General features: G+C 43.1%; 3 protein-coding genes across 3 annotated transcripts; 2 read left to right on the top strand and 1 right to left on the bottom strand.

Annotated features, from left to right (window-relative positions):
- Nucleotides 1–995: 995 nt before the first annotated feature.
- Nucleotides 996–4,905, bottom strand: LOC133953173 (3-mercaptopyruvate sulfurtransferase-like). The gene is made up of 2 exons (XM_062386966.1): nucleotides 4,267–4,905; nucleotides 996–2,291 (listed from the first exon to the last, which is right to left on the bottom strand). Exons 1-2 carry the CDS (start codon nucleotides 4,838–4,840, stop codon nucleotides 1,993–1,995), a joined length of 873 nt encoding a protein of 290 aa, XP_062242950.1. The 5' UTR covers nucleotides 4,841–4,905; the 3' UTR covers nucleotides 996–1,992.
- A 648-nt stretch (nucleotides 4,906–5,553) lies between these two features.
- On the top strand, nucleotides 5,554–7,703 carry rps19bp1 (ribosomal protein S19 binding protein 1). Its single transcript, XM_062386965.1, has 4 exons — nucleotides 5,554–5,726; nucleotides 6,228–6,410; nucleotides 6,553–6,650; nucleotides 7,015–7,703. Exons 1-4 carry the CDS (start codon nucleotides 5,672–5,674, stop codon nucleotides 7,162–7,164), a joined length of 486 nt encoding a protein of 161 aa, XP_062242949.1. The 5' UTR covers nucleotides 5,554–5,671; the 3' UTR covers nucleotides 7,165–7,703.
- A 1,566-nt stretch (nucleotides 7,704–9,269) lies between these two features.
- Nucleotides 9,270–13,185, top strand: atf4a (activating transcription factor 4a). The gene is made up of 4 exons (XM_062387681.1): nucleotides 9,270–9,510; nucleotides 10,624–10,785; nucleotides 10,929–11,222; nucleotides 11,487–13,185. The coding sequence occupies exons 2-4, from the start codon at nucleotides 10,737–10,739 to the stop codon at nucleotides 12,458–12,460; spliced, it is 1,317 nt and encodes a 438-aa protein (XP_062243665.1). The 5' UTR covers nucleotides 9,270–9,510; nucleotides 10,624–10,736; the 3' UTR covers nucleotides 12,461–13,185.
- Nucleotides 13,186–14,103: the final 918 nt, after the last annotated feature.

The following is a 14,103-nucleotide window of genomic DNA, read 5'->3' as shown; positions in this document are numbered from 1 at the left end:
CCATGTGACGCTTCAAGGTGAACATTCTGTGCATCATGGTGGCTGCGTGCATCTGAACTCATTAGTGACGCACATGAATTCTTAGTAGATTAAGTTATGCACACAAGATAACAAATACTAGTAAAGGCACGTGTTGAACTAGATGAGTTCAGGCTGTAGCTGTAACATGAACCGTAATGAAAAACTGCTCTAGTGCTTTGCTGCCCTCAAGTGGACGCTGTGTGAACTCATCATGAAAAAAGCGTTCTGTTGAGAATCAGACATTTATTCACATTGTATTAATAAAATAGAAAAATATATTAATACAGTGTTGAACAGGATTATTAAGTACATGTCACAACTGTCCAATATTTGACTTTTTACTTTTTTGCTAGTACGACTATATCAGATTTCCTATTTTATTTTTAAAGATGATTTAAGAAAGTAAGAATTTAGGACTTTTTGGACGAGGTTGCTCACAGGGACAGAACTCTGTCTTTGGACTCCATGTTCTTAGCAAGATAAGAGAAATAATTTCTTTGTCAGATCGACACACTCACCAGTAACGACCAGGATAAGACGGCTACTCCCTCTGACTGGAAGAGCCGAGATAAAGAAGCAGGTGGCCTTCTCCTCGTGCTGCTTGTCCGGCTTCCATGAAAGGAAATGGAAGGTTGTAATCTTTACAAAAGGCCCTTAGCTAAGTTCTCCTATTAAAGAAAAAGAGGAACTGGATATTCTCACTTCTCCTAATTTCAACTGGTCTTAGTTGACGTTGTGTATCATGGTCAATGCCGGGGGAGATTTTTGAGTATTTGTTTCATAGGACAATTACTTTTGGAGCCAAAAGTGCGTTTGTGCGTATTTCTATATTTCTATTATTAGCTATGATTCTTGCTTTTCCATCTCACGTGGGCTTTAGCAGGTTTTCATGACAAATTGTACAGTTTAGAATCTTTAAAACAAAAATTGAACCCCCTTTTCAATTTTCAAGTCAACCGAGGAGAATTAAAAAATCATATTGAGTTACCAGCTTTAATTTTCTCTTATAACCAAAAGCAAAACCTTGGAATGACAAAGAAATTCAGAGAATTCCCAAAGAAAAAACTATATTTGGTAATAGTGTCTTATAATTGTTACTTGACAATGTAAGCTGTATGTGAGATGTGATCAATGACCTTCAGACCTTGAGTCTAAACAAATAAACAAAAACACGAATATATTAATATCGACTCGTTGTGATTCCAAGTGTTTTATTAGACACAAGCATTGTAGCTGTAAACATATCTTTTCAAAATTTATAAAAAGGTCATTGGTCACAAATTACTGGCTCTTCAGCTGAATCATCTATTGTATATTTATTTACTTAATGTATTTATATATATATATATAATTTTTTTTTTCACTGTTGAAGAAATAGTTTCACATGTTGGGAACTCAAACAGAGGATTTTGATACCAACACTTTATCAACGTTCATCTGTGAGCTCAAAGATTTCACATTTGTGTGAGTAAATTATCATTTTAAACTCGGGAGGTCTGAATCAAGCTTCACGTCTTTGTTCCATCGTTTATCCACAAAGTGTTTTCACGCTGCAAAAGAACTGAACCCTGATTCAATTTGATCCGGACTGAGACCACAAAGGTCCGGGCCCGACGATGCAGGTGTCAAATCTCCCTCTGATGTGCTGGGAGGGAGGGGGGGGGGGGGGGGGATTTAGCTTCTTTGGACAGACCCAGGCGGACTGTCTTTGTGCTAAGCTAAGCTAACAAGCTGCTGGTTGTAGCTTCATACAGTATAAAGCAGGTTAGGAGAGGAATCCATCTTTTAATCCAACCTTGGATAAGATCAGACAACAAGTATTTCCCACAATGTAAAACTATTCCTTTAAACACTTTCCCCCCCGACAGCAATCAAAGAACCTCCTCCTCTCTTCTCCTGTCAGTCAGTCCCAGTCTGATCCCAGTCTGATCCCAGTCTCCAACCACCACACGACCTGTACTTCTCAGCCAATCACAAGTGCTTCCCTCGTCCTTCGGATATGACGTGCTCGGGCGCAGCGCGGGTGTACCACTCCGACCAGCCGCCGTCGTACACCGACGCCTCCGGGTTCCCACACTCGTGGGCCGCAAACGCCACCTGACACGCGGTCACGCCCGAGCCGCACAGGATGCAAAGAGGGCGACCGAGGTCGATTCCCGCTCGGCCAAACACAGTCTGCAGCTGCTCCTTGGGCAGGAAGTGACCCGACGTGGACAGGAAGGAGTTGAAAGGCACGCAGATGGAGCCGGGGATGTGGCCGGGCTCTGTGTCTGTCAATCAACGAGAGAGAGAGAGAAGAGTTAGAGATTCTGAATCTGAAGTGTGTACTTATACCATGTTTATGGATTTATACAGTTATAATAATGTATTTGGTCCCAAACAGTGAGGTTTGATACAAGGTTGTAATTGTGAGGATCATACTTTGCAAAATGTCCACAGGGATACGAGCAGTAGAAGATATAGATATAGATATAGATGTGGAATTATGACTTTAATATGACGAAACAACATGGCAGCAGTAGCCTCACACGCACTGCACTGAAAACAGCTGGATTCAAAGTTCACTGCTGATACTGATTTGTGGAGTTTCACCTGCAGACGGGCACTGAACCAACACATCACTGCACTTGGTATAAGTGTGTGTGTATCTTTAGTGTGAGTGGCAGCACATATACGTGTGTGTGTGTGAGTGTGAGTGTGTGTGAAGATGTAGATAAGGCACGTCCTGCTTATCACTGCACACAGACTGTCCTCATCTGTCTGTGTAGACAACCACTCATTCCCTGCTACTGTCCTCCGGTGAGCCTGGACCCTGTGTGCCAGTGTGTGTGTGTGTGTGTTATATGTAGTTCATGGGTCAGTGACTGGGGATCAGTAGATACACTGTGTGGGTCCTGTTTGCTCACTGTGTATTTGTGTTGTTGAGTGATTCAGTGTTTGCCCTGAATAAACTCTGCAGGACAAGGAAGTAATCGAGTAGAGGCTTCATGAGGATTTCACTGTAGAACCTTTGAGAAACTTAAGAACAATGTTGGCTACATCTTCATTATGGAACTCGTAATTTGCTCTTATTAATCTTTTTTTTTTAATCATTGAGAAGTGATACAGATATTTCACTTCACTCTTTAGTGTTTCACTTCTGAAACCAGTCACTGTCATTGATTTCTCAGGTACAGTGTTGTGCTGAATAAAGTTAATGATTGTCTCACAGATCGTGAAGTCAAATGTTTATCACTTGAATCTGTGTGGTGGTGGCAAACCTCGTTAAAAGCATTAGTGAGAAAAATGTATTATTATATAAAGAAACTGTATTTCAGAGTGAAAATCAGAATATTGTTTTTCCCTTTTCAGAATGAAAGCCTCCAGAGATCTACAATAGATAATCATTTAATATACAAGTGTTCTGACAGAGAAGCTGCTATTTGATTAAGGTCTCTGGTCCAATGAGTGATTTGATTCTCTGGTGTGATTATAGTTTATTATTAATATGGTGTTTATTCATCATTTGGGTTATTTTAAATCCCAAATATCCAACAATCCTTACTTCTACCCAGTAGATTGAAATAATGTGATCGTCTTTGTGTTATGGTGATATCATATCTGCTCCTGTATAGTATCACGTCTACTTATCTGACCAATGAATGAACAGTGTCTTAATCAGTTAACATGTGTAACTTGATCAGTGCAATCAATAGACCTGGATTCATTCAAGTCTGGTTCATATAACTTAGTGTAGAAACCTTTTGGGAGAGCATGTTTTTATATACTATCATCACACAAGGGACAATTGTCAGGGACAATTAAATGTATGAATCAAATTGTGACAGGATCCAGAAATAGACCAGAATTGTCCAATGATCTTTAACCCCAATGAAATACCCTGAACATGCAGGGCCCCATGCCAAGGGGCCCTGCATGTTCAGGTTTAAGATTGACCAGGTGCAGTACCGCCATCTATTAACAATCTTAATATCACACTGTTATTGTGCCAGGGGCCTACTTTAAGTTTCTATTTGGCCTCTTTGTGAAGAAATAAAGTTGTTGTGATATATTATTAAAATGTCAAATGAGCAGAGACAAGTCAGGAAACTAAAGTTATAAGATCAAAGGATGTTTTCAGGAAGCAGCTCCTGATCAAACAGGACTGAAGTTGTGTTATTTCTTACTATGATTTGTTTGATTATATACTGGTTTAATTAACTGGAGATGGTTCAGGTTACACAGACTCCCTGACAGACCACTCACTGTCTCTGGGTTCAGGGTCCAGTCCTCGGAACCGGCCCAGGGGCCTGGCATCTACCACCTGGAACTCCTTGGTGTCCAGGTTCTCCAGCATGTCCTCGTAGGTCTTGACCCAGGTCCGGTTCAGAGAGGCCTTGAACTCGCTGGGTTCCGGTCTCATGTACTTGCCACTGACGGGTCGGCCGTCCAGCTCCCAGTTCCTAAGGCCACCGTTGAGAAGCGACACCGCGCGGTGCCCGAACACCCGGAACATCCACCACACGCGGGGCGCAGAGAACGCGCCGAACTCGCTGGCGTCGTACACCACGACGTGCGTGTCGTTCTCTATCCCCAGGTTCCCCACGTAGTCTGCGAAGAGCTTCTCTGGCGGCAGCATGTGGTCCAGGGGAGAGGTTCTGTCGCAGCACTGGTCGATGTCAAAGAAAGATGCGCCCGCGATGTGCCTCCTCTCGAACTCGCTGCGGGCGCTGCGCCGCAGCTTCGGTAAATACCAGGACGCGTCCAAGATGCGCACTTTCCCCTTAGCGCCCACAGCCTCCGCCAGCCACTTACTGGTGACCAGTGCCTGACGCGCCATGGTGAGAGAGCAGAGGAAGACACTGACAGGTCTCCCAGTTTATACACGTTCTACAGAGAACCCTGGGCCAAAGGTCAGAGAGAGAGAGAGATAGAGAGAGAGAGAGAGAGAGAGAGAGAGAGGAGAGAGGGAGAGAGGGAGAGAGGGAGAACAACAAGTACACGCCCCTGCAGCAGCTGGAAGTGAGTGATGAGTCGTTACAGTAATGTGATTACTTTGTAACGATTCACTTACAGGCTAAACAAAGGTGTAAATGTAACATTACTGAAATACTAGTAAAAAATAAAAAATAACGATAAGTTTAACTGTAGTAGTAGAGGTAGTATAGTAATCATAATAAAATAACATTATAATGTGATTATAATGTCCATAAGTATATTTACAAATCCCTATAAGCCTAAAGTAAAGTTGTAATTGCGCATGATTGTTTATTATTATTATTATTACTAAATTATTTATAGTAGTAGTAATAGTACCTATATTTTTGGGCTACGGTAGTAGGGATTCAAAAGTAATGAAGAGCAGCTATAATAACCATGATTAGCACCTTGTACTTTGTGTTGAAAAGTGCTCAATAAATAATTTCATAATTCTTATTGATTTATGTATTTATTATTAATTGTAGTAGTAGTAGTAGTAGTAGTAGTAGTAGTAATGTTGTTGTTATTAGGTAGGAACATACGGTTCATACTGTTTCTTACCCGGCAGGTTTTGACCGGTGCACACCGAAGTGTCTCTGCGGATGTTGACGGACTCACGTGTCGCTGCTCGGCTGTCTCAAGTTGTCTCTTGTGTTGTGTTGACTCGTTGTGTTGACTCGGTTTCCTCAGGATGTCTGCGTCTCTGCTGCGGAGAGGACTGGAGCTGCTCAGCCACGATATCAAAGGTCAGCGCGGCCGCTTAGCTCGGCGGCTAACGGGCATTAGCATCGTGTGGGAGTTTGCTCTCATTCATGCTGCTGATGCTAATGTAGCTACGTTTCTCTCGAATATCATTGACATTCCTCCAAAGGAACAATTAATCAAGTGTTTAATGCAGACGATGGAAAACTGAACTAAAAATCTAACATTTAAACAGTTTAAATTTGAAACTAATATCAAAACTTAATGTCAAGTGGTTCGCATCATTGGCCAGTGACCTCGCGTCATGGAGAACAGAACAGAGAGCATTGATTCTCCTTGTTTTGAACAAATATAACGATGTGTGCTGCATAGACTTAACGAAGAATTAAATAACAGATTGCACACAGTTAAAACATATATCTATTATGCTGCAGTCATCAGTAGTTATTGCATTTTAGAGTCAAATGCAGTGTTTTTGCAGGACTATTTTACCTTGTTTAACTTCTCTCTCTCTCTCTCGCTGTGTGTCCTGTGCCTGTTGCCAGATGTCAATAAAGGGAAGAAGAAGAAGAGGAAGCAGCAGCCGACCCCCAGCTCAGCCACTGTGATGGACCTGGTGAGCACCAAGCGGCAGGGGGTCACCAAGCAGGTCAAGCTGCTGCAGGGCCGCCAGGGCCACGGCAAGAGCAAAGCCACGGTCAAAAACAAGAGGATCAAGTCCGCAGTGGGTGCGTCTGCTCGTAGTCCTGCGCCAGCACCAGCACTTTTTCAGTATCCTTAAATCACACATGTCATAGTTAATGTGCTTTAACAGTTGTTGCACAATCTTTGTGATAATGTTTGCCTCGTCTCCTCCATTATTTGTTACAGAGGAGTTCAGGAAGAAGCAAGGGAAGAGCCACATGCAGGCAAACCTCAAGTACTTTTTGGGAACCATCAGCAAAACCACAGATTCAGACACTTTGAAGGTAAGGACGTCCTCGGTCCTGCTCCACTGGCATCAACATTCAGTCTATATTCATATTATATCATACATTAGGCACTTTACAGAGTACGGTTGAGATGTTGCTATACCGTGGAGGGTAATCCTGCAGTTTCCATCTTTTAGCAAACACTTGTCCACCGATAACTCAACAGACAACTACAACACTTTGCTTCTAAGTATAAATGTAAGAGAGACATCTAATAGTTTACTTCACAAACCTGTAAGGCTCGTTTGGAACACGATTTTTCTATATTATTTGATGATGTTTCCTTTAAGTCATATTTGCGTCTGCTTCTCTTCACTTGTCCAATCAAATGAGTTTGACAACTGTTCCTCTTCCCACTTAGATCCTGAATCACAACACTGGGAGACAGTCTAGGGATCACCCGGAGCGACCGGCCAAGGAGCCCAAGCCAGTCGAATCGGTGTTCACAGAGAAGGAGTTCCAGCAGTTCCAGAAGGAATACTTTGGCACGACTGTCAAGCAGAAGAAATGAAGCGAACACAAAGACTCTGCAGCTTGAGAAGAGACGTCTGGGCTGCATTTTGTGGATCAGAGTAGATTCTCTGGACCAGGCTATGATCTGGAAGTTGGATCGACTTCACGTCTCATAAAGAAAGGAGGAAACCCATGAGGAGAAACGCTTTTATTCGCTTTTGGTGTTTGGACTTCACACACTGGGACCATTTGATTTACCAGCTTGGAATTTAGTGGGCTGTAATTCATAAAACACGAGGAAAAAGAAAGGTAATTGTGGCTTGATATTTTAATGTCAACCATAAACTTTAGTATAAATAAAAAGACAAACAAAAATATGATAGAAATTGAACGGGAATTAAGAAAATAAACTGTAAACATGAATACCCATCATTTCTGCATTATTTATTCTAAAGAATGCAGTCTTCATATCAGTGCATACTGGCCAATGGCTACTTTTGGACAGGCTCTAGTTACAATCGTTGTCTAGTCATAAGGATCTATTGTGAATATTTTATTTTATGAGTTTATGCCTAATGAATATAATGATGAAATATCTCATAATTGGTCATTCATCATCTCTTTTCGTCACCTTTTGTTTTCACATTTCTAAAATGAAAAAGTAGATTTATGTAGAGAGAGCGATACATTAGAGGTTCAAAGAATTAGTTCAACACATTTTCAATAATTCGAGAGACACATATTCTGATTATTCTCCATGTGTGTTGTTAATGTTTCACTTCTAGTTCTGATGCATTCTATTCTGTGGAAAGCAAAATCTAAAGTTTTCTCTTTCATTCAGGCTGTAGTCGAAATAAATCTACTTGCAACAAGGTTTTTTTTAAGAGTTAAACGACTCATGAGACTCTTTCCAGAAGAGAGATCCTAACAATTAAATTGACTAATTTGAATATTCAAGGCTTAGCATTGAGATCTACTTCACCCAAGGAAAAGATTAACAAGGTGGAGAACAGCTTTGAGTCCAATTTGCAAATGAAATTCACCGACTGTCAGACGTGCTCAATGATGAACTGGGAGAGCTCATGCAAATCAAGGACTTATTGATTATTGACTTATTGATTCAAGGACAGTAAGTATATTGTCTGTTTGTGTTAAAGAAATTCTTTAAACTTCATAACCCTCCTTTTTACAGTTTTCATCCTTGTAGTTAACTTGGATTACATAGAGTAAACGGTCTAATCTGAGTGCCTGTTGTTTTCTGTATTTGTTGTTCTCTGTTAAACCACACGATGCTCAGATATTCATAATGATTCTACCCACTAGAGGGCGCCCAGCACTGAGCTCTGTGAACTCCAGCAGGGTTCATTCGGTTTATCCAGCAGCTGCAGTGAATTCACAGGAGAGCTTTTTATTAAGTCTGAGCAAGAGGCGGACTTCTGCTGATGTGATGACACACCAACAACTAATATAGAAAAAACGACTTATAGTGAAGGAACCAACCACAGAAAGGAAAGAGCCTGTCGACATATGTGATGGTAGAATACACAAATATGATTATATGTTCCTACTTAGGTTTGTTCATAAGTAACTACATACAATGGATGAAGTTATTACAACATGTGATGTAATAAACACACTTAAAAACACAAAGGGGCCTAATGAAAGAGGATGTTTGTGAAACTTTAACTCTGTTTAAACAACATCTTAAAAATGAGAATATTGAGAGTGTAATAAAATGTAAGTTAAAGAGTTATATTCCAATGTTTTTACTTTATATTGAGACATGTACACATATTAAATGTAATACTATATACATTTAATCTAGTTGATTATGGACTGAATGACAGATGATGTGTCTAAAACTTCAACTCTGTTCAAAACAGCTGCTATAACGTGTATATTGACTTTAACACAGTTCTTCTGTTTACACATATGATAGTTTGATATTTACTAATTTCGTCTGTGATGTAAAAACCCATCACCAGCTTTATGTTTACATTTGGTCTGTGACCTATATTTGACGTGTACATAGAGGAACTATATCAAGTACGTCAGCCGCACGACTCCAGCCAATCACAACCCAGAATCCTGCGGAGTGATCGCAGCTTTGCGGAGGAACACTGTTAGCAGTGCTTTGCTCTATATAGTCCCGGGTGACCTCCTCCCCGCGCTGACAGTGTCCTGGTTGTCTCCGCTGGTTGTTTATGTTCTGACCTGGCCCTCTTCATCCTCGTCTCCTCCTCCCCCGGTGCCTGACTCCTGCCCTCCCGCTCTCTCTCTCCTCTCCACGGACTCTCTCCCCTCGCTGCTATGGCTCATTGACGGCGTGCAGCGGCTACTTGTGCAGCGGCATCAACCCGGCAGTGCAGCGGCGAATTGCATTGGCTGTTTCTGGCAAAATGGCGTAAGTACTTTTTAACTGTTTTAAAGTCTTTAATCTCCCGGGAAGTGCGGGTGAAGTTGTGCAGTGGGTTGAGAACCGCACGGACTCATGGGAGGGGGCGGTTTCCTGGGAGTTCCAGCGGGGGGACCGACAGCTGATCGGGGGGGAATGTGGATCTTTGTGTCGGTGTCTGGTTTCAGTGTCACCTGAGGATAGAGCCGAGCCGCTCCTCCGCCTCCTCTTTTCTAAGTGTTTGATCTCCGCTGCTGCCGGTCACATGTCAACTAAAGATTATTTAAAACGCACGCAGGCGTCAGTAGCCAATTATCAGTTCACGTGTTTTTTCCCACGTTAAATTTTGTGTAGTGTGTTTGAGAACTCTTGACAACGTGGCGCGGCCAAAATGGCGCGCGCTGTGTTGTGAAAATGGCGGATGTTCTCACCCGGAGGGGGCGGGGCTTCCGACAGAAACATGACCAAATTAGGCAATGTTGTGCCCCGGTGGCGGGTGGGGCGTTTCCTGTGAAGCGGAAAGACTCACAATAACCACACCCCCTTCCACAGACGATTGTCAGCTGCCGTGACGTCAGGGGACACGTACGAGGAAGTGTCAGTGTTTGCACGAGGGTTGACGTCATGGGGGTGATTTGCAGTAGTAGCAGGAAGAACAGCCGTGGTTGACCAGATCCTCTCGTGGGAATGTTATTAATCATTATTTATAGTTAATGTTAAACTGTACCTGCACTTATTAAAACTTAGTCTTTCACATGACAAACACATGAAATACAGTTTTATAAAACAGCTAAGTTTAAAGTAAAGAAATGTACAAAAAGCATTTAGGCCCCCTAGTCAGGAAAACACACATTTATAAAAGGAGTGTGTAGCAGATTTAAAAACAGGATAAAGAGTTTTACTGGACAGAAAAGATCCATCACCATTTTAGCCCAGAATAACAACTAGAGCCAAAAGATATGAAATGGAAGGAGTGTGATTTAAAAAAAAACGACTAAAGCTGGTTTGTGCCCAATCAGCTCAAAGTGCCTCCACACACCTTTAACCTCTTAAATCCCACTGAGTGTTGTTCTTTTGTGTTCTCCTCCTAACGTCATGTGCATCTCTGTGTCCTCTACCCAGGTCTCTCTCGGGAACCACCCTCAGCTTTGCTGCCGTCGACAGCAGTACCGAACCACCGGACTCTCCTTTGTTTTTAATCACCCATTCACGTTTAACACTGACCAGCAGCAGCCATGACACTCTCGCAGTTGGCCTTGGAGGACGTGGGGGCCCTGTACTTAGGTTGGTGTCACACACACACGGGTTAAACGGTCCTTTTTTAAATTAACTTTGGGATAATGGATATGCTCTGAAGCAGGTTAACTTTAATAATTGCATACTTTTTGTAGAGTCTGATACTTAACGAAGGATTTCCTTGTGCACAGAACCCTCGTTTCTGGCGGCTGACCACATGGGGCCTCTTCTGGACCAGGATGAAGAAGAAGCTCTTTCTCCCTCCTCTTCTCTAGAGGGGAAGGCTCCAGCCTCGCCCCCCCTCTCTTTCTCCTCCTACGCATCTTCCCTGTCTCCCTATCAGACATTGTCGTCTTCTCCACCCCCCTCCCCTCCTCCCGCCCAACCCTCCTCGTTCCTGGGAACCAAGGCCGGAGTAGACTCCCTCCCCTGGCTGAGTGCCGGCGGCCTGCTCGACACCCACATCAGCGCAGACTGTGGCAAAGGTAAGAGTGACTCACTGATCATTGGTGATATGTGAAGGAAGAGAGGTTCTGCTTCTGAATTTCCTCCAGACCATAAGTACATATTAAAAACCTTCTTTGTTCGGTTTATAAGCATCAGGTGGCATTAGTTACATTCCTTAAAGATCTGTTTGTTAGGCGTGTGTCTTGGTAAACACTGTCATCTAGAAATATGAGACAGGTTTTGATAGAAACTGATTTTAGCTTGAGGTCTTTGATTAAATGGAAATATATCTTTGTCCACAGATGACTCCTTTGAAGGCATGGAATGGATGACAGAGAAAATCGACCTGAGTGATTTTGACCTGGATTCTCTCATTGGCGCCTGCTCACCTGATGATTCTCCCAGTTCTCCTGAGGATCTTCTGGCCTCTCTTGACTCCCAGATGGATCTGGATCTCGACTCCTTCGACTCAGCCGTCCCTACCTCTCCTGAGAGCCTGGTGCTTGGTCTGTCTTTGTCCGATATCCCTGCCCTCCCTCTGGAGCTCCCGTCTCCTGTGGAAGCTGAGGCTGAGAAGATAGAGGTGGCTCAGGTTGTTGTTATGAAGTCCGAGCCTCTGTCTCCAGCTCCCTCGCCACCACCCACCTCTCCAGCAATCATGTTCGAGCTAAGTGAAGTGGACATGCTGGACAAAGTGGCCACAACTGTCACCGCCGCCATCATCCAGGATCCAAGTGGAAGCCTTGGGGCCACCAGCCCCATTATGATCTCCCTCCCAATCCCTGGTCCCTTATTGTTGGTTGTTGCCAACAAAGAAGAGCCGGCCCTCATCTCTATCCCTGAGCCGGCCAACGACTGTGACGTTGACTCTGGAATCGACTCCCTTGCCGGCTCACCGCCTCGTCTCCCCTCTCCTTCTCCCACCCTCTCTTCTACAGCTGGTTCCTCCAGGACAAAGCCCTACACCAAACCAGAGCCCACCGCCTCCTCCTCCCCTTCGGCCAAGGCTGCCAAGGTCAAGTCGGTGTCCGGCGCTCCCAAGGTGGTTGAGAAGAAACTGAAGAAGATGGAGCAGAACAAGACGGCAGCCACACGCTACCGGCAGAAGAAGCGGGTCGAGAATGACCTGTTGTCCAACGAGTGTGATGAGCTGGAGAAGAGGAACCAAGAGTTGGAGGAGAAGGCGGAGTCCATAAGCCGTGAGATTCAGTATCTCAAGGATCTGATGGAGGAAGTTCGGAAGCGCCGCAACAAGAGCCTCTCTGCTGCTAAATGAGAGGCTGTGGTCCAGCCGCTCTGCAGCGGAGTCGTGTTTCTGCTCCAGTGCCCACATGCTGTAACTAGCAGCATTGTATATCAATATATTATCTTAAGAGATTAAAGAAAAACGGCACGTGAGAGGAAGTATGAAACTTGCGGCTGAATGAGACGTATAGAGCCTGTGGAAGTTGAGATGAGAGTAGAGCAGGGGGCTGGGGGGTCGTCTGGTGAAGCATCTGTACATGCTCGTCTCTCAGTCCCCTGTTCGATCCCCACACGTACTCCTGTCCCACCACCCGGCAGAGTGCGTGTCTGTCTTTGTAGACTTGATGCAAAGGCGTGAGTCCGAGCTCACAGTAGTGTTGTAGACTTGACAGATTCCTTCACACTCCTCGCACCAGTTACCAATCCTCCAAATTCTTACCTTCAATAAAATAACTCCATGTTACCCACTCCTTTTTAAAACCCAGCCTCACCCTGTTTACTGACCTTCTTCTTAACAGCTTCAAGTCCAGAAAGGGGCCTCAAGCCAAACTCTTGATGTCAGACTATCCACGTGTTTCTTTTTTTTTCTTTGTGTACATAGGTTTATCTTCCGCTCGCTGATCGTGGCTTTTGTTATTTAAAGCTGGATAAGACCTGATCATATCTCAAGTAGCTCAGTCTGTTATTGCAGGTGTTTGGTTTTGTAAAATGCTTTGCTCATTTTTTTTTCTAATAAATATCTCTGTACACAAGTGACCTGTGTGATGTGCTTTTTCATTCTTCTCGTGCCTGAAAAGGCGACTTTCCTCGACTGGTAAAGTCTATCTAAATTCAAGTGGTGGAATTTCATTTAGCTGCTCTTAAGTGTCTAAAAACAGTTTTGCTGAAATTCAACATGGAATTGTCGAGTGTTTTTCTAAAGTGGCTCAGAGGAAAAGACAACTGATCAGGTTTAATCAACACCACCAACAACATTCAATATGCAGCCTTCGGTGTCTAGTTATCAAGAATTTCATATTGATAACAGCTTTGTGAGCAGGCCTATAATTTCAAATAAAGTTGAAACGACAGCTTGTTTTTCATCTGATAGTTGACATTTAATATAATGTAAACAACCAGAGAAATTAGGCCTGAATTTATTAATGAAATGTTAATGAAGTCTTGTAGTGGTCACAGAGAGCTCAGCAGAGATAAACCAGTATTCTACTCCTAGTAGTAGGATTTACATGTGGGTGTTTAAACTCTGTTTGCTGAGTCATGGGAAATTAACACCCCTGATAAGCTGGTGGCAGGAGGAGGGTGTGAACGCTTGAGGATCAGTTTAAGAATAAAAACCTCAGATCTGCCAGAGTTCCATCTGTCGAGTTGGTTCGGTTCCTTCTGAACTGACATGAAACTCATCACACGAAAAGAGAATGTCCTTGTTTCTAAAACAGATTCTGAAGAACTATCAAGTTAATAATATACATATTCCTCGACACTCCAACTTAATTCTCGAAATGCTAAATATTGATAAAATAACTTTAAACAACAGTTCAAAGTAAAAACGACGTTACCTTTTGTTTATGTGGTACAAGATAGAATTGCCTTGTCCATTTGATATATAAGATCGACTTCTCTCTTTTCTCGACTTGTTCATGATTAGTTTTACTTTTATTTTTCATTTTCCCATCT

This window comes from Platichthys flesus, chromosome 5, assembly GCF_949316205.1.
Source record: "Platichthys flesus chromosome 5, fPlaFle2.1, whole genome shotgun sequence".
NCBI classification, from domain to species: Eukaryota; Metazoa; Chordata; class Actinopteri; order Pleuronectiformes; family Pleuronectidae; genus Platichthys; species Platichthys flesus.
The sequence above is the reverse complement of the archived record's forward strand: the minus strand, read 5'-3'. Positions and strand labels throughout refer to the sequence as shown.

Bases quoted from the DNA above. Each gene is read 5' to 3' on its own strand.
- atf4a (XM_062387681.1), top strand. From the start codon at position 10,737: ATGACACTCTCGCAGTTGGCCTTGGAGGACGTGGGGGCCCTGTACTTA. The intron at 10,786-10,928 runs GTTGGTGTCACA...CCTTGTGCACAG, and splicing joins CGTGGGGGCCCTGTACTTAG to AACCCTCGTTTCTGGCGGCT. The intron at 11,223-11,486 runs GTAAGAGTGACT...CTTTGTCCACAG, and splicing joins CAGCGCAGACTGTGGCAAAG to ATGACTCCTTTGAAGGCATG.
- rps19bp1 (XM_062386965.1), top strand. From the start codon at position 5,672: ATGTCTGCGTCTCTGCTGCGGAGAGGACTGGAGCTGCTCAGCCACGAT. The intron at 5,727-6,227 runs GTCAGCGCGGCC...GCCTGTTGCCAG, and splicing joins GCTCAGCCACGATATCAAAG to ATGTCAATAAAGGGAAGAAG. The intron at 6,651-7,014 runs GTAAGGACGTCC...CTTCCCACTTAG, and splicing joins CAGATTCAGACACTTTGAAG to ATCCTGAATCACAACACTGG.
- LOC133953173 (XM_062386966.1), bottom strand. From the start codon at position 4,840: ATGGCGCGTCAGGCACTGGTCACCAGTAAGTGGCTGGCGGAGGCTGTG. The intron at 2,292-4,266 runs GTGAGTGGTCTG...GTTGATTGACAG, and splicing joins GGACCCTGAACCCAGAGACA to ACACAGAGCCCGGCCACATC.